Raw genomic sequence first — 18672 nt, forward strand, 5'->3', positions numbered from 1 at the left:
TGTAAATTTTGAATACTCTGGCTGTAAATACCATACTTTGAAAGTTATTTTCAGTCAGTATTGGCATTATTGTTTGTATTGATATACCTTTGTGAACTTAAGCAGGACGGCCTGTGTCATAGCATATACATTTTGTTTACTTGTATCAAGGATTTGTATAGTTAAATCCTTGCTTGTATACTTTATATTTGTTTGTTTTAGATAAACAGCATTTTCAAGATTTGAATGTTTTGCCAAACATAATTTGGTATGATTTATTTGTTGATTTTGTTTTTTTATTTGAATGTTTGTTGATTTTGTTTTTTTTATTTGATTTTTTTGTTGAATTGTTTTATTATTGATTGTTTGTTTACTACCATGTAGGGCATTGTACTTCTTTATTTAAAAAAAAAAAAATTTGTGATGTAAAACCTTTTTAGGTCTATGATATTTGGCCATAGAGTTCCACTGTTTTGGATTGCATAGCTTAATTTTCCACAACCTCAATTTGTTACAGCTTTATGTAAGCTTCTACATGTCAATTGACGCTTAACAGCTGTATTTATTCACGAAAAACCAGACAGACCTATTGACAGCATTTATCAATCTTTGCTATATTTATATCATTTGTATTGCTGTGTACAAAGGCTAATTTTTAACCTCTGGAACATCTACTAATTTTAGCTCACCTGGACTGAAGGGCCAATTGGGCTTTTCTCATCACTAATCTTCCATTGTCGTTGTTGTCATTCATCATTAACTTTATCAAACAATTTCTCTGAAACTACTGAACCAAATTTTAACAAAAGCAAGCTACAATCATCATTTGGTTATTAAGTGTAAGAAATGTGTCCAATGACCCTAACTGCCAACCAAGATGCCTGACATTGCTAAAAATAAAACATAGGAGGAAATGCAAGGTTTGTCTATTATTTTGAAAACCATTATAAGAGAAAATCTGACAGGAGCAAAGATGTTTAGAATGTTGAGCTCTACCAAAACTACATCGAAACTGTAAGACAACTTCTTTTAGAAGTTATTGCCCTAAAATGTGAAATTTTACCTTTTTTTCATTTCTATATAACTGCAAAATTTAAAAAAACTAAACTAAAAGTACATATTCACCTTACAATCATTCCAAGACCAAAGAACCTTTAAATATATTTGACATGTTGCTCATCTAAGGAACATGCTTATTCAGGAAAACATAACATTAACCAATGAATCGTTAAAATGAGGCCACGGTCAGATGAACCCTGTCAGACAGACATGCACACCTTACATTTATTACATGCTCTGAATATAGTTGACCTTTTGCATATGGTATCTTAGAAACGAATTGAACAAGGAAAATACATATTGAGAAATTAACTGTTTATATCGGGTCAAGGTCAAATAAATCATGACACTGAAATGTACATCATAGAATATTTTCATAGAGCAAATATAATTGACACTTTTGTATACAGTATTTGAAAATCAAAACACAAAAAATAACTTCAACGACTGAAACATAAACATGCAGTGAAGGTCAGAGGACACCTGCCAGTTGGACAATGTCCACCTTACAATCATTGCATACACAAAATGTAGTAGCAGTAATACAATAAGAATTTGTTTTTGTCAAAACGCAAAAACTAAAACAGAACCACTGAACCATGAAATTAGATCAATTTCAGATGACACTTAACAGTTTGACATGTACACCTTCTAGTCATTCTATACATCAAATATAGTAGACCTATTGCTTATAGTATATGGACTTGACAACCAAAACTTATCCTTGTTTACTGAACCATTAAATGAGGTCTAGGTGCAGTGAAAACTATTTGACAGGTATGAGGACCATGCAAATTACGCACATACCAAATATGGTTATCCTATCACTTATAATAAGAGAGAAAATAAGAAAACTAAAAAATGAGATCAATGGAAATATGACGGACAGAAACTTCGTATCATTAGGCATCTATATAAAAAGTATGAAAGATCCTGGTCTTCTACCTTCTGAAATATTGAAGTTTTAAGATGTTTGTTAATGTTGCAGTCACCGCCAGAACACATCACTATGTTGAGCTTTCTGAGACAGAAGTCGCAGACTTAACTAAAATAATCAGCACAGCAATTGCTGAATAGAAATCACAGAGTCAAATCTGGTTCCAAATGGGACAATTCCAGCTTAAGTAAGTGAAATCAAAATTTGAATATGGAACATTTTTAACTACAGCATTTGTGCCTCGATGCGACAAGAGCCACAGTATGAACGAGTAAGACTTGCGTATTATATACCTCATTTTCATGGTTCACTGGTTTTTCAAAAACTAGTCAACTGTCTTGGGTTTAGGGAATTTGAAGGATTGTATTAAGGTGTGCATGTCTGTCTGATAGGTGTCGTCTGATTATGACCTCATTTTAATGATTCATTGCCGGTCAATTTAAAGTTTTGTGTTTTGGTCTGTTTTTCAATTACCATTAATGATATATCAGTATATTGAATAAAAATTGTAAGATGCACATGTCTGTCTGACAGGATTATCTGATCTTGATTTCATTGCCATGGATATTCAAAATTGTTAAGTTTTTGTAATATTTGTAGTGAAACCTTTATCTCTGATACTTTGTCATGAAGTCTTGTTAATTGAATAACCAATTATGTCTCGCCTCAATGATTTGATTTTGGTATGACCAACAGGGAATGAACTGACGAAGGCATGGTAAAGATGTACTCTTTTAGATAGAGATTGAATTGATGAAGGCTTCCTGAAAATGTGCTGTTTCCTAAAGAAAATGTATTGGTGATGGTGTTTCTGATAGAGATTGAATTGGTGAAGGCGAGATAAAGGTTTGGTGTTTCTGATAGAGAATGAATTGTTGAAGGCGTGATAAAGGTCTGCTGTTTCTGATAGAGAATGCATTGTTGAAGGCGTGGTGAAGGTTTGCTGTTTCTGATAGAAAACGAATTGTTGAAGGCGTGATGAAGGTTTGCTGTTTCTGATAGAGAATGAATTGTTTAAGTCGTGATGAAGGTTTGCTGTTTCTGATAGGGAATGCATTGTTGAAGGCGTGATGAAGGTTTGCTGTTTCTGATAGATAATGCATTGTTGAAGGCGTGATGAAGGTTTGGTGTTTCTGATAGAGAATGCATTGTTGAAAGCGTGATGAAGGTTTGGTGTTTCTGATAGAGAAAGAATTGGTGAAGGCGTGACACAGGTTTTTCTGTTTCGGATATAGAATGCATTAGTGAAGGCGTGATAAAGGTGTTCTGTTCCCGATAAAGATGAAATGGTGGAGGCGCGATAAAGGTATTCTGTTTCTGATGGAGAATGAATTAGTGAAGGCGTGATACAGGTGTTCTGTTTCCAATAGAAAATGAATTGGTGAAGGCCAGATAAAGTTTTGCTGTTTCCAATACAGAATGAATTGGTGGAGGTGTGATAAAGGTTTGCTGTTTCCGATAGAAAATGAATTGGTGAAGGCGTGATAAAGGTTTGCTGTTTCCAATACAGAATGAATTGTTGAAGGCGTAATGAAGGTTTGCTGTTTCCGATAGAAAATGAATTGGTGAAGGCCAGATAAAGTTTTGCTGTTTCCAATACAGAATGAATTGTTAAAGGCGTGATGAAGGTTTGCTGTTTCCAATAGAAAATGAATTGGTGAAGGCCAGATGGAGTTTTGCTGTTTCCAATACAGAATGAATTGTTGAAGGCGTGATGAAGATTTGCTGTTTCCGATAGAAAATGAATTGGTGAAGGCGTGATAAATGTGTTCTGTTTCTGATAGAGAATGAATTGCTGAAGGCGGGTTAAATGTGTTTTGTTTCCGATAATTTAAAGATGAATTGATGAAGTCGTGTTAAAGGTTTTGTGTTTCCGATAGAGAATGAAATGCTGAAGGCGAAATAACGGTATTCTGTTTCCGATATAGACTGAATTGCTGAAGTCGTGAAAAAGTGTTGCTGTTTCCGATAGAGAATGTCTTGGTGAAGGTAGGATGACGGTGTTATTTTTCCGATAGAGAATGAATTGATAAAGGCGTGACAAAGGTGTGCTGTTTCCGATAGAGAATGAATTATTGAAGGCGTAAACTTTAAACAGCGGTTCATTATCATATTAATGAATTTCCCTTTTAATTTCATTATTTTCATTTCACCCTCAACATTACATTCAGGTATTACATATCGACATATTTCTATGCCAACAGTTTATGTGACTGTCTTTATATATCTATTTCGTAATTACATTGTGGAAATTATTAATCCTATGAAACACATAAAGTTAACTGACCGAGAGCACTTTTTTTATATTAGTATTCGAAATATATCAAAAAAGAGATTTTTTTAAGTTTCATATCACATCACTTTTCTTTACAATTTGAGGCTAAATGTAGCTTTAATCGCGGGTAAACAATTTGCATAAATAACATTTTTAGAGCGAAGATAAATTAGTATGTGTTATTAAATATGGAAACAAGAGAGTTGATCTATTGATCGCAGATACATCTGCTTGCAGAAGATGACATTTCAGAATGTCACTGCTGTTGAACTTTTCGTCTCCGAGAGTATCACCAGCCCTGTAGTCAGCACTTTGGTGTTGACATGAATAGCATTTTTTTTAAATTTCATGGTTACAAACCTTTTTTTCTTCGAAAATCTAAGGATTTCCTTATCCCATGCATAGATTACCTTAGCCGTATTTGGCACATTGTTTTGGAATTTGGAATCCTCAATGCTCCTCAACTTTGTACTTGTTTTGCTTTATAACTATTTTGATATGAGCGTCACTAATGAGTCGTATGAAGACGAAACGCGCGTATGGCGTACTAAATTATAATCCTGGTACCTTTGATAAGTTTTTGTCTATTCTGAGAGGAAATTAAGTACTGGAAAGCGAGACATAAATGTTGCTCTTCCGGCTGGTATGGAGGAGGATGCGTCAACTAAATTTGTCAAGTCTTCTTCGTAAGTCAGTTTTATATAAAAACTACTTGTGATAGAACGATTTTGTTTTATATAAAGCATAACTTCTAATACATATCAGTTGGAAAACTAGTTCAAGGCCCTATACCCTCCTTTAACCTTCGTCATTTGGATAGTAAAATTGTCCCACTGCCATGCATAACATATCTCTTTATTAAATTAAGGCCACCAAGAAGCAAGATCGCCGAAATAACCAAAGTTTTATGAACGGTTTGCATGAGATTAACAGAACAAAGAATATTTAGGCAAACATCAAATAGAAATAAACATAACCCAAAAGGTAAGAATTAAATATAAATATATATATATCGTATATATAACGTGGTACTAGAATATAATGCGTTAAAACAAAGAATACAAAAGAACGACCTTTAAAAAGGCTAGCACACAAACAACGGTGACTATTTTTAAAACCAAAACAAAATGTAGCCGGAGTATCGATTATCCTTTTATAACGTCATGAGAAGTATTCACTACATAGATGGAGGCAGACGCATTTCCACCCTAAATCTGAAGCAAAAATTTTGACGCATAGGATTTTTGTTTTAACTTTAGGAGAGTTTTGGTAAGTCTTTTATCGAATATTGATAAAAAGAAAACACATATAACAAAAATATATAAAACTACTTTCGTTTTGCCTTGAAAACTTAATTTAAGGAAGTATTGGTTCTCCTAAGTACTCAAGATTACACACTTACAATACTTTTAAAACAAAATGTTTGCTACACGACTTCTACGACCTATATTTTAACATGATTAGGAAGTTGTTATATATTTGAAATTGATTAACCTTCTTTTATATCTTTCAATTATATATTAATTGCTGCTCAGTAAAATGTTTTCCCTAATCCTCTAAATAATTTACAAAAAAGTATCGTCATAATCTTCAATAAGACATCAAATTAAAACATAATACATTCCCAACAATTTGTATTACTGCCGTAAAAAAAACCCCAATCTGCATGGATTTATTTTATAAAAAGAGAGTAATGAGGGAAAGATAAAGTAAGGATAAAAATGGGAAAAAAATAAGAACAGAGAATATATAAACATGATAAATAGATATAGGAAGATGTGGTATGAGTTCCAATGAGACAACTCTCCATCCAAATAACAATTTAAAAAAAGTAAACCATTGTAGGTCAATGTACGGCCTTCAACACGGAGCTTTGGCTCACACCGAACAACAAGCTATAAAGGGCCCCACAATTACTAGTGTAAAACCATTCAAACGGGAAAACCAAAGGTCTAATCTATATAAAAAAAACTAGTGTAAAACCATTCAAACGGGAAAACCAACGGTCTAATCTATATAAAATGCACGTTAAGGTTAACGGGATACACAAGTTCCTATGGTATAACCTACACATAATAGAATAACTGTATTTAATATAGCCATTACTGTGTCCGTCGTCCGTTAACTTCAACAAAACTCTTCTCCGAGTTTCTTCGCCAATTGGACCCCTAAAAAAATTGACCACACTCATCATTGTGTATTTAAAAATTCGATCCGATGATTACACGTTCTGGCAACAATAAGGCTTGATGTCTCCAACTTATAGACGAAACGCGCGTCTGACGTATGAAAATTAGAATCCTGGTACCGTTGATAACTAGTTATAGCTAATGGCATGCTTAAAGCAGGTCAAACAATTTTAATATCCTTCTTTGCTTTTTTTTTTTAAATTGAATTGTATCAGTAGGAAAATACCCCAATGAATGGATAAAAGTTTTTTTCTCCAATACAAAACAATCTATCAAAACTAAAGGGGTATTGCGTTTACAGGGATCCCTTAGTAATTTTCGTTATTCTGTTCTTAGTAAAAAAATTAGGTAACCTTTAAGAGAAACACAACTTGATTTTTTTTCATTCTTTTCAAATTGATTTTTTTTCACAAGAATCAAATGAACATCAGATCATATACTTATTCTCGATGATTGAGAGATAGGTATTTCTCAAAAAAGAATGTAACTGTCTTGTAGATCTTCAAAATACATTCGGCACAGTTATTCATACTGCTATATATATTAAACTCATTAACGCAAATGTTATAGTGGGTTATTTTACAATTTGTTCAAAGATATGTAAACTAAATCAACATTATCTGTTAAGATAGCAGATGAGTTACTGAACAAGTCTTTGTGTCAGACAAAAAGGGGTGTATTGAACGCTAAAATCTATCAAATGACTTTATAAATAAACATTCCAGATTTTTCATTCAATTCATTGTGTGCATTATATTCAAATAAACTAAGAATTGATTGTCTAATGTTAGTTTACTATCACATTCTAGTCTCGGTCTTTCAAAAATGCTCAATGAAAAATCATATGATGACTGGTGTTTAAATGTTAATTTAAACTAACTAAAATTATGATATTTAATAAATCATAGCATAACAGGTTTTTAAAGGTTCCTTCAATGACAGTACATACATATTTGTACTGAATGGGGTTAACACTATATTGTATTACACAATCGTGGTATATGATAATTAATAATATTTTTTGAAGTCTGGAAAAAGATCAAGATATTTCTCACATTCAAAATAAGAAAAACTTCACAGTTTGGAACAAGTTTTCGTCTAGACAGTATAACCAGAAAGAAATTCCATTATTTTTATCTTGTCCTGTTTTGATATACTTATATGGATAATGACTATAAAAAATATAAAAATTCTACTAAAAAATAGTGAATTAATTTTAAGAAAACCGATTTTTTTTAAATTATGAGTTTTCAAATATGGTATCCTTAGTGTTTAGTTAATTCTACATCCAAGGAGGAAGAGTTTTTTATTTATCCTCCAGCAAATGGCACAGTTAACATAATTTATCCATTCCAATTATTTTGCAATGATATTCACTATGAAATTGTTGTATTTTATATGTATGCCCCTTGGGTGTCCTTTATTGGGTGATAAAATCTTGAAGGTGCAGATTATCAACACTTATAATGTTGTTCATCTTGTCGGAGAACGTGCGATCACCCATAGTTTTTGGTGGGGTTCTTGTTGCTAAGTCTTTAGTTTTCGATGTTGTGTCATGTGTACTATTGTTTGTCTATTTGTCTTTTTCATGTTTAGCCATGGCATTGTCAGCTTATTTCCGATTTATGGGTTTGACTGTCCCTCTGGTATCTTTCGTCCCTCTTTGTCAAAATCAGCCAGACGACTCCCTATAGCAGGTAATACCCTTAAAACTAATCACCTGAATTTTTAATTTTGCTCATTATCTTGTAAAATGTATAAGATAAAGAAGAACATTTAAAAGCAACAATGGCCCGCAAGATAAGATATCAAATAAGACAACATGACAAAAATCGTCAGCCGTCACTTTATTGTTATTAGCCACGAATGATTTTTTTTTTATATGATCTTAATAATTATCATCTAAAGATAGAGAAAAAACATTGACAAGATGAAATAAGCACCCGGACAGGACTTCAACCTGATGTAAATCGTCAGTCGACTCCTAATATGGCCGTCTTGAAGATTTTACCGGGGGGGGGGGGGGGGGGGGGGCAAATTAAAGCTATTAACACCAAAAAAGATCAATAATTAAGGCAACAAAGCTGAAATAGTCAGTAAAATTCGTTCAATAGTAACATTTGCACAACGATTTTGGGGTGATTTTGGGCAAAAACTATAGAAGTTAGTGTAAGCATGTAAAATAACCAGAAAACAAGTTCAACAAAACACTAGAAAAACTGAATATATTTTCTAATTTTTAGTGCTAGTCTAACATGTATATATAATGTTACAAAAATCTAGGACAGCACCTATTATCTTTCCTCGAGCTTGACATTTTACCTTCACGAAAACGAATAAATCATTTTAAAATTCTTTGTAGATGGCATCGCTTCGCCAAATATTACCAGCAGGTAGTACCATTTCACTTGTAGATGAAGATGAAAGTTCCTCCTTTACAAATCTGCTGTCCCATTTCAAAGACAGTGAAAATGAACTGCAAAGTATACTTGAATCAGAACAATCAAATTTATTTGTTGACGAACAAATAAGGAATGACTTAAACTTCTCTCAGTCGGATCTAAACAGCTTAACGAATGAAATCCTAGACAGTGAAGAATTGTTGCTGGAATTTGAACAAGTCGATATTTCTGATATAACTAATCTTGGGCAAATTGATGACGAGTATATTGAAACCCTAGGCCCTACATGCGAAGAATGTGTGACGTATGAAACAGTGCATCTGATTACAGAGATCAGTCCTGGAGATCACATTAGATTCCATAAAAGAATCGGTGGTGTAAATGTTTATAACCACCATGCAATTGTTACTAACGTGGATGCTGAACATAATCAAAGAGTCGGCAAAATGACATTGATTCATTTTCAGAAAGGTACACAAAATTTTACGGTATTACGCGAGACGAAAGAATACGACATGGGGACGGAGGAGATTGAAATTGTGCGGTATCAGTCACGTCCATTTACAACTGAGCAGATCTTGGAAAGGGCAAATAAAATGGCCGACAAATTTGAACACGATGTACATGCTGAATCTTACTATTTATTTGGAAATAACTGTGAAGAAAAATCAAATGAAATTGCGACTGGTTCAAAATTTAGTAACCAAGTATCGTCATTTTCGAATAACGTGAAATATACAATGTCGTGGTTATTAAAGCTATTCCTTAAAGGTGCAATAAAATTTTGTCAAGGAATACAACCAATCATAAGAGGATTTGCTCATATAACTGTTATAGCTTGCTGACTCTCCATGGTCGACAGACTGGCAACATATAACTGTTATAGCTTGCTTACTCTCCATGGTCGACAGACTGGCAACATATAACTGTTATAGCTTGCTTACTCTCCATGGTCGACAGACTGGCAACATATAACTGTTATAGCTTGCTTACTCTCCATGGTCGACAGACTGGCAACATATAACTGTTATAGCTTGCTTACTCTCCATGGTCGACAGACTGGCAACATTAAAGGATAAGTTAAAGAAAGGATTGATGTGTTTAAAATGCTACGAAAAGGAACACAAAAAGATGATGGTGTCACTCATATTTTGTTTAATAAGTATCGGAATATCAGTGATGTTCCATGTTTCCTGCTTTTATTTCGCTGTAAATGCGGCTATTGCTGTTGCTTTACCGTGTGTTTCTTCATTTCTTATGGACGCAATAGTGCCTCTGATACAACCAGCCTCAAAGATTCCAAAACCAGTGGTGAAACGATGTAATATGATTCGGAATGGAGATGTCATTACCTTCCCCTATATTGGGCTGAATCACGAAGGTGTTGTAACGAGTGTTTCTCCTTATAACACACACGATTTACACGAAGTAAAATTAACGCTTGTTCATTTTAACTATCCAGGCTTCTTTGGCACTCGAACTGTTGTCAAAGAAGAAGTTTTCTTTAATTTGAAAAAAGATTATGTTTACGTGTACGATTTCAGCCAGGAAAACCCTTTTCGATCGCAAGAGGTAGTTAAAAGAGCCTTAGACAGGGTTGGGGACCAGAAGTTCTCTACTTTTTCCAACAGATCTAGTCATATGTCAAGACAATGCAAGGTAGGATATAGAAATATTAATATTTTAAAAATATATAAAGTTTTACAGAAGAGAATGGAACTAAAGGTGGATATGAAAAATGTGTCAAAGACAACAACTCGACCAAAGAACAGAAAACAAAAGAAATACCTATTAAAGACAATAATATATTCTATTGTATTAATTGAGAGAAGATAATTCGTAAATGAAAGTAATATCTCATAATTTTTTGCATCCAACGGATTTTACATTAACAGTAATGCGCAGACCTTTCGGGGCCTTTTATAGCTGACTATGCAGTATGGGCTTTGCTCATTGTTGAAGTATTTTTTAGTCTCTTGTGGAGAGTTTTCTCATTGGCAATCATACCACATCTTCTTTGTTATACTTAAACTTTAAAATCAATGAATTATAAGAACATGCATAGGATAGAAGATTAAGACAAAAAGATATTTCAAGTTTCTTATACATATTTATTATACCTTTTCAACGCAGATTCGAAGATGATTGACTTTATGTTATAAATCATTTAAGTACTAAAGCACGGTTTAAGCACCACACAACAAAACGGACTACTGAATGGGTTGCTGTTAATATTTACGAGGCCTCACGGTATAATCACAAGCAGTGGTATCGATCAATGCCAATAAATGAATATATTGAAAACGAAAATAGACACAGAAAATAAAGTAGAAGTAAAACTTTCAGAATGAAAAGATCTTCTACCCACTATACATACCAAAATTATCAAACGAGTTATATGATAAGTTTTATCATTTTTTTACAATTAAAGTGAAACACTATAAAAAAAGAGTTGAAAGATACTCAAGGGATATTCAAACTCATATGTCGAAAATAAATAGACAACACCATGGCTGAAAAGGAAAATGACAAATAAACACACAATAGTACACAACACAAAGTCTCATGTGTTCTGGAAGGGTGAGCAGATTCTGCTCTCCATGTGGCACCTGTCGTATTACAAGCTCGGTAATAAGTTTTATTCAGAAGGTCACTTTCGTGAAAAGGGTAAAAAGTAAAATCACAAAAATACTGAACTCCGAGAAAAAATTCAAAGCCGAAAGTCCCTAATATTATAAGGTATTGTAGTTACGACAATAAGAACATATCCATTGTCATATGTGAAACGGATATTCTATTACGGTCAATCAAATCATGATGGCGTCTGTACAATTTTCGAAAGGATTACTTTATCTTCTCCCCTTGAATCTTGTGGTTTAAGAGCAGCTGGCCTCTAGCAATGACATCATGAAGGGAAATAAAGCACTGGAGTATCGTTTCAACTTGGAGATATTTACTCCGTATGCAGGCACTGTTGAAATACTGCTACATAGAAATAATAAGAGCATAAATAATCTCTTTTATTGTAAGTCTAAGTTTTCAACTGACCCTCATTGTCAATTTCTATATATAAGTCAAGATATGAGGTAGACTTGTATCTGTTATATCCTTACAATCGATGGAAAAGTTTGTTTTATGCCCCCGCCGTAGCGTAAGGGGCATTACGTTTTATCTTTGTCCGGCTGTACATACGTCCAAAATTTGTTTCCCTTCTCTAATGTTAGTTTGCCTCAACCAAATGTTATTAAAGTAATACACAATACCTTTTTTTTTTTTTAAAAAAAACCAAAAAAAAACCAAACAAACAAAACAAACAGATGAATTTTGAATTTTGGTGGCGTCACGTTTACCGTTCTAGAGTAATGCCCTTCTACAAACGGAAAAATGCTGATTTTTTTTTCGTATCCGTACCCTAAATTTAGTTTGCCTCATCAAAATGTTATGAAACTTATACACAGTGCTTATTACCACAAGACACAGATCAAGTTTCAATTTTTGTGGCGTCACTTTTACTGTGCTAGAGTAATGTCCCTTTCCAAATGAAAAGAAATGCTGATTTTTCTTGTTTCCGTTCTAGCTTTCCTGAACCATGTGTTATGAAACTTAAAAGTGCTTTTTTACCGCAACTTTGAATTTTGGTGGCGTGACTTTAACGGTTCTAGAGTTATGCCCATTAAAATTGAAAACAAATCTGAAATTTGTTTCCGTTCTCTTACTTCAATTTGTCTCTGCTAAATGTTACGAAACGTATACACAATGCTGACTAGTACAAAACTCAGATCAAATACAAATTGGATTGCATCATTTTTACAGTCCAATTTATAACGTTATATGCAAGCGGGGACATCGTCTGTGTCCTGTGGACACAGGAACTCATCGTGTATTGTTTGACATTTTTATATCGTCAAAGGAAGCGTTTTTAAGTTAACTAACAGTGTTGTCTGCTTCGTTATGTTTTAGACTGGGAAAACTGAGTTAAAGACACTGCCATATAAGAGAGCTACAGAGATGGCAAATATTTCTCCTGGAGATGTTATTGATTTCACGTATTGTAGCATGTCTCACGAAGCCGTTGTTGTCAAGGTAGAATATCCAGAAACAATGAAATGTTCGGTGGTGCATTACAACTATGCTGGGGTCATTGGAACTAGGACCATAGTAGAGGAAGATTTAATTTTCAAACTTGCAGATCAAGACATATTCGTTCACGATTACACCGGCTGTAATATTCATGCACCGGAAGAAGTAGTTAGAAGAGCAAAATCACGACTCGGTGAACAAAAGTTCAACACTTTCACAAACAGGTCAAGTCATTTTGCTAAATGGTGTAAAATTCACGAATAGATAGTTATTTTGAAACATTTACCAAACAAAACTGGACATTGTAGATTTTTAGTAAAAAATCTGATAGACTTAGTGTAAACGTGCTTGAAAACTTTCAATTTGCATAGTTTAATAGTTGATTTTCATCTGTTATCCATTGTCTTTGGTAATATAAATGCTGATTCAATGCTAGATATGTTGAAACATATGTGCATGTATATATTATGCTTTTTAAATGACATAAATAAAGGCAACAGTAGTATACCGCTGTTCAAAACTCGTAAATCTATGGACAAAAGACAAAATCGGCGTAACAAACTAAAACTGAGGTAAACGAATTAAATATAAGAGGAGAACAACGACACAACATTAAAATGTAACACACACAGAAACGGACTAAGCATTCGACAAAATTCGATAGGAATAACAAATTTAACATCAAAAGCAAATACATGAATTTGGGATAGAAAAGTACTGTGCCACGTTTAATAGTAATGCGAATTACACTCAAATATAAGAGAAAACAAACGACACAACGGAAACACAACGTTAAAATGTTAAACACACAAAAACGAACTATGATATAACAATGGCAATTACCTGACTTGGTACAGGACATTTTAAAAGAAAAAATAAAATAAAATCTTCTGTAAAACAACATCAATTCATATCAATATACAAATATTAATATTCCAAAGTATCAATGGTTAACTTCAAATATAAGTTTCGATAATGTGTGCTTTCATTTTTGAGAATCAGAATGCTATATTCTTTGAGACAACATGTACTCATTTTCATAACAGCGTAACAATACGAATGGTGGTTATACTAGAGGTTGGTCAATTAAAGACGTAGTAATCGTATTATATACGGTGATGTATACGCATCTGTAGATATACCGTAAACAGCATGTACAATCATGAGCTTTACCTTTAACCTGCATGTCATCGGCTATCGATAACAGCGATTTTTCGCTCACTTAGTCTGTCAGATGCCGTCTAGTGGATTTAACAGTAATAAACGAATAAAGTACATGCAGGTGCACGAGAAAAAAAATGAAAGTTTTAGTATTCATCATTTAAATCAACACACAAGGTTTAGTCCTCTGCTAGTCATTCCTATTATTTGATTAATGGGTTAAGAACTTTTGACCTTTAAATATATATAACACGAACGATATGAAAAGTTGACTACAGACAAACGTTCACCTGATCTGATAATGTCAATTGATAAAATGAACGCGCCAATAAATGGTCTTACCCACGGTGTTATGAAAATGATTATATTGCACAGTATAGCGAATCAAACATGGGCCTTTATCTTTTGGTGGCAGTTTTTCGTTGGTTGATTTTTAGAAATGTCTCAATTGGCAAAAGCATAATCACCACTTGCAGCGCCTGATTTTGACGTGTCAATGTACATCTGAATTTAATGAAAATGAGTGAGAGTGTTAACTTGGAGACTCTTAAAATATCCTTTATAACTAAATAAACTCATCATAAATACAAACAAGAAGTTTATAATAACCACCCGTTTGAGCATTGACCCCAAATATATAGTTTAATTAGTATGGCGTTCATTATCACTGAACTAGTATATATTTGTTAAGGGGCCAGCTGAAGGACGCCTCCGGGTGCGGGAATTTCTCGCTACATTGAAGACCTGTTGGTGACCTTCTGCTGGTTTTTTTTCTATGGTCGGGTTGTTGTTTCTTTGACACATTCCCCATTTCCATTCTCAATTTTATTAATCATGTTCTCTGTTATCATGCACATGGTACAAACGATAACCAAATTATGATAGCAGCTCACAATTTGTTGCCAATATAAAGGACATGAATATGACTGTCATAAAAGTGAGAGGTTTAGCTAGGTATAAAACCGGGTTTTTGTTCACTGTTTTCTACATAAGGAAATATCTGTATCATGGGAGGAATTTGATGGAGAGGAGATGAATAGATAGGGAAGATAAGACTAGTTGTGCAATTAAGGCTTTAATTGTTTATATTTGAAATGGATATAGTTTCTACACAAAGGCAGTTTCAATATTCGGAGTATGTAAATGCATATTAGCTCAATGTTTAGGCAATAATTCAATAATCGATTCTGTCAAGTTGATAATAGAATAAAGCCACTTTAAATCTGAATTACAATTATAAAGAAATAGAATTATAGTCCCTCACTAACGAATATTTTACATAGTTCAGTGATAAAAAAAAAATAAAATTCGAAATACACTAGTGTCGCTGGTCGAAAGGAATTTACAATATTCGAATAGCTTTACAGTTTAAATTGTTGTAAATCCATAGACCAAATCGTTTGTTGATGACCTATGGAATAAATCCGTCTAATAAACTCCTTGTGAAAAAGAGAAAAAGAAAATTTGTGGAATTCCTTCTGGGTTATTGTTAATAAGTATAAGTTTTTTTGTTTCGTTAACCTTTTCTGTAAAGTAAATTGAACCCTAATTAAGTCTTTTGACATACGAAAAATAATGACACCCCAACAATATGTTGAAGCAGGTGCCAGTATCGATCAGTACATTCTAACTCACACGTTTCCAGTTTAATAATGGAACGGTAGTATACCGCTGTTCGAAAGTCATAAATCGATTGAGAGAAAACAAACTAAGACCAAGGAGATTATATCTAATATAACCTCTTTGCTAAAACCGAGGAAAACAACACAATAACAGACGCACTGAAGTGCAACAGAAAATCAAACGACAAAGCAACTCACACAGAAGCTCATAAGATAACACATTGCCATTACCCTGGCTTGGTACAGGACATTTCAAGATCATGAATCATGAACATATAAATTTCCCGTTTTGTTTTTGAAAAGTAAACGTGTTTTTAACTTGGAAAATAGTACACATTCTAAAACATTTCCGAAGTATTCAAATAAAACAAATTCCACTAATTTAAGTACTCACCAACACAAATTGATTTTGTGAATAAAAAGTAAAATAGCAATAATACCTTAACTCCTTAGAAAAATCAAACACGGAAAGTCCATGATCCAATGTGAAAATCAGAAGCTCAAATGAATGGATAACAACTATCATATTCCTAACTAAATACAGGCATCCTTTATGCAGAAAAATGTGGATTGAACCTGCTTTTATAGCTAGCTTAACCTCTTTCTGTCACCATCCTAGTAGTCAACACTTCGGTGTTGACATGAATACCAATAATGTGGTCATTTTTATAAATTTCCTGTTTACAAAATTTAGAATTTTTCAAAATCACAGGATTTTCTTATCCAAGGCATAGATTACCTGAGCCGTATTTGGCATAACTTTTCGGAATTTTGGATCCTTAATGCTCTTCAACTTTGTACTTATTTGGCTTTATAAATATTTTGATATGAGCGTCACTGATAAGTCTTATGTAGACGAAACGCGCGTCTGGCGTACTAAATTATAATCCTGGTACCTTTGTTAACTTTTTTCTAATATGACAGTCGCATAATATTACATTATCTTGACAGCAATGTGTGAATAAATTAAACCGGACAAGTAGGTAAAAATGTCAAAAAGGGGTACAGCAGTCAGCATTATGTTTTAATCTTAATCAATATCATATGCAGATACATGTACTTTTATTCGTTTCATTGTTAACATTCTAATTGTTTGTATTTGAAAAAAAAAGTGTTTTGCTTCATCCCTCATACACAAATGCAGTTCCATTAAGCTTAACAATTTGTTTTCTCTTTAATAAGGTCAACTATTACCGTCTTGCAATACATTCCTTCATTCAAACACACAGTTAAGTTATACTGGTATGAACTTGGATCTCCTGAATAACAACTTTACATAGCTACGGTCGATGTATTGTTCAGCATCGTTCATAATACTCATCATTAATACCTTGAACTTGCATACTTGTTTGAAACAGAGAACATTGTCCACCATTCGCCATCTGAAATCCTAGACAGTTATCAGAATCTCTACAGAAATGGGCGCACCGTATTCGTGTTGCATTTTCCAAATTATTTTGAAGACTCAACATTGCTTGTTTGTTTAACTGCTTGCAGAATATTCCTGTGATAATGTCAAAATAAAATTTAAATTAAACTGTCAGTACACAAGTTCTTTAATTAATTCCACAAAATATGGTGAATGAAATTCGATAATAGACGTTAACCTCTTATAAACTAACGATGTTATGAGAAATTGAGACAAAGACCCAATAAACCGTCAGTCAACATTTTATTGTTTCAGTTATTATTGCCCTTTAATAAAAAAAATGTTTTTTTTCTCTCGCTTTAGTCCCTAATCTTATAAACTATAATATAGAGATAGAAATTATAATACAGAATCAACAAACAAGTCAATATGTCAAAAATTGTCAGTTAACTCCATATAAGAGTTAGTTGTTCTAGCTTTCAAACATTTTTTATCTGAGCATAGTTTTGTGTGGACGTAGCACGCGTCTGGAGTATAAATATTTTTTTTAACCTGTTATCTTTTGATGGGTATTATTTGTTGGTTTCTCTGTCCTATATTTTCTTCCATGTATCTGTTTATTTATTGTAAACCTGTCGTGTAATGTTGTCATTTAAATGTTATATTTAAGACTGCCAGTAAAGCGGGAGGTTTGGCATGCCACAAAACTAGGTTCAACCCACCATTTTGTCATAAAATGTCCTGTACCAAGTCAGGAAAATGGCAATTGATACATTATAGTTCGTGTCTGTATGTGTTACGTTTCGGTGTTGTGTCTCTCGTTTCCCTCAGTTTTACTTTGTAACCAAGATTTGTTTTTTCTCTATCGATTTGTGAATTTTGAATAGCGGTATACTACTATTCCCTTTATTTGTCATTGAATAAGGATTTCTTTCTAACATATGTTTGCCTATTATCTGGGAACATTTAAACGATAGACAGAAACTTTGAAAACAAAAATGATCGGCTGGACTATCTTTAATAATGCCAACATGATTGAAATTATCATTAACACGTATAGAGTGATTGTCTTTTGATGAGGATTTCTATCAAAGGGTTGCAATTCTTGAGCGACACAGCCTCTTTGAAGCCTCTAGTTGTGTAAGTAATATATTTATATTTAGTTTGAAAATTTAGGTAGCAAAGATAATTCTTACTAGCTTCAAAATAAAATAAAGGCATTTTAGAACCGAGTTAAACAATACCTTCATCTGGAGTGTGATCATCAAATATTTCAACTTCACAGAGAGTTAGTGCGTCCGTGTTAGGGACATATTGATACTCCTTAAATATTTTGACATATCTGCCACGGATAATCTTATTGCAAGCAATACTTAGTACAGCTGGAGCCGCTCCATTATGATAGAAACAGAGCAGCCCTGGTTCATCGTCAAAGTGTGTCCATGTGTTTAATTGCGGGTTGTAGATGTATATAAAGAAATCCGCCAAACGATCACCTGAAATTGTACACATTGCTATTTAATGTTTTAAAAATATAGGAGAATATACTATTGTTTTCTAAATCAATATTTGAAACATTAGTTGTGTTAGACTCTGCTC

At 33.3% G+C, this 18672-nt stretch overlaps 2 protein-coding genes across 3 annotated transcripts; both read left to right on the forward strand.

Annotated features, from left to right (window-relative positions):
• Nucleotides 1–5389: 5389 nt before the first annotated feature.
• On the forward strand, nt 5390–9705 carry LOC134720701 (uncharacterized). 2 transcript variants are annotated; one of them, XM_063583147.1, is made up of 2 exons: nt 5390–5519; nt 8802–9705. In XM_063583147.1, the coding sequence occupies exon 2, from the start codon at nt 8802–8804 to the stop codon at nt 9684–9686; it is 885 nt and encodes a 294-aa protein (XP_063439217.1). In that variant the 5' UTR covers nt 5390–5519; the 3' UTR covers nt 9687–9705. The 2 variants fall into 2 exon arrangements, with proteins under 2 accessions (XP_063439217.1, XP_063439218.1); XM_063583148.1 differs by lacking the exon at nt 5390–5519 and adding an exon at nt 8035–8136.
• Nucleotides 9706–9864: 159 nt separating this feature from the next.
• On the forward strand, nt 9865–13408 carry LOC134720702 (uncharacterized). Its single transcript, XM_063583149.1, has 2 exons — nt 9865–10500; nt 12802–13408. Exons 1-2 carry the CDS (start codon nt 9889–9891, stop codon nt 13183–13185), a joined length of 996 nt encoding a protein of 331 aa, XP_063439219.1. The 5' UTR covers nt 9865–9888; the 3' UTR covers nt 13186–13408.
• Nucleotides 13409–18672: the final 5264 nt, after the last annotated feature.

The sequence above is a fragment of the Mytilus trossulus genome, chromosome 6, assembly GCF_036588685.1.
Source record: "Mytilus trossulus isolate FHL-02 chromosome 6, PNRI_Mtr1.1.1.hap1, whole genome shotgun sequence".
Classification (NCBI taxonomy): Eukaryota; Metazoa; Mollusca; class Bivalvia; order Mytilida; family Mytilidae; genus Mytilus; species Mytilus trossulus.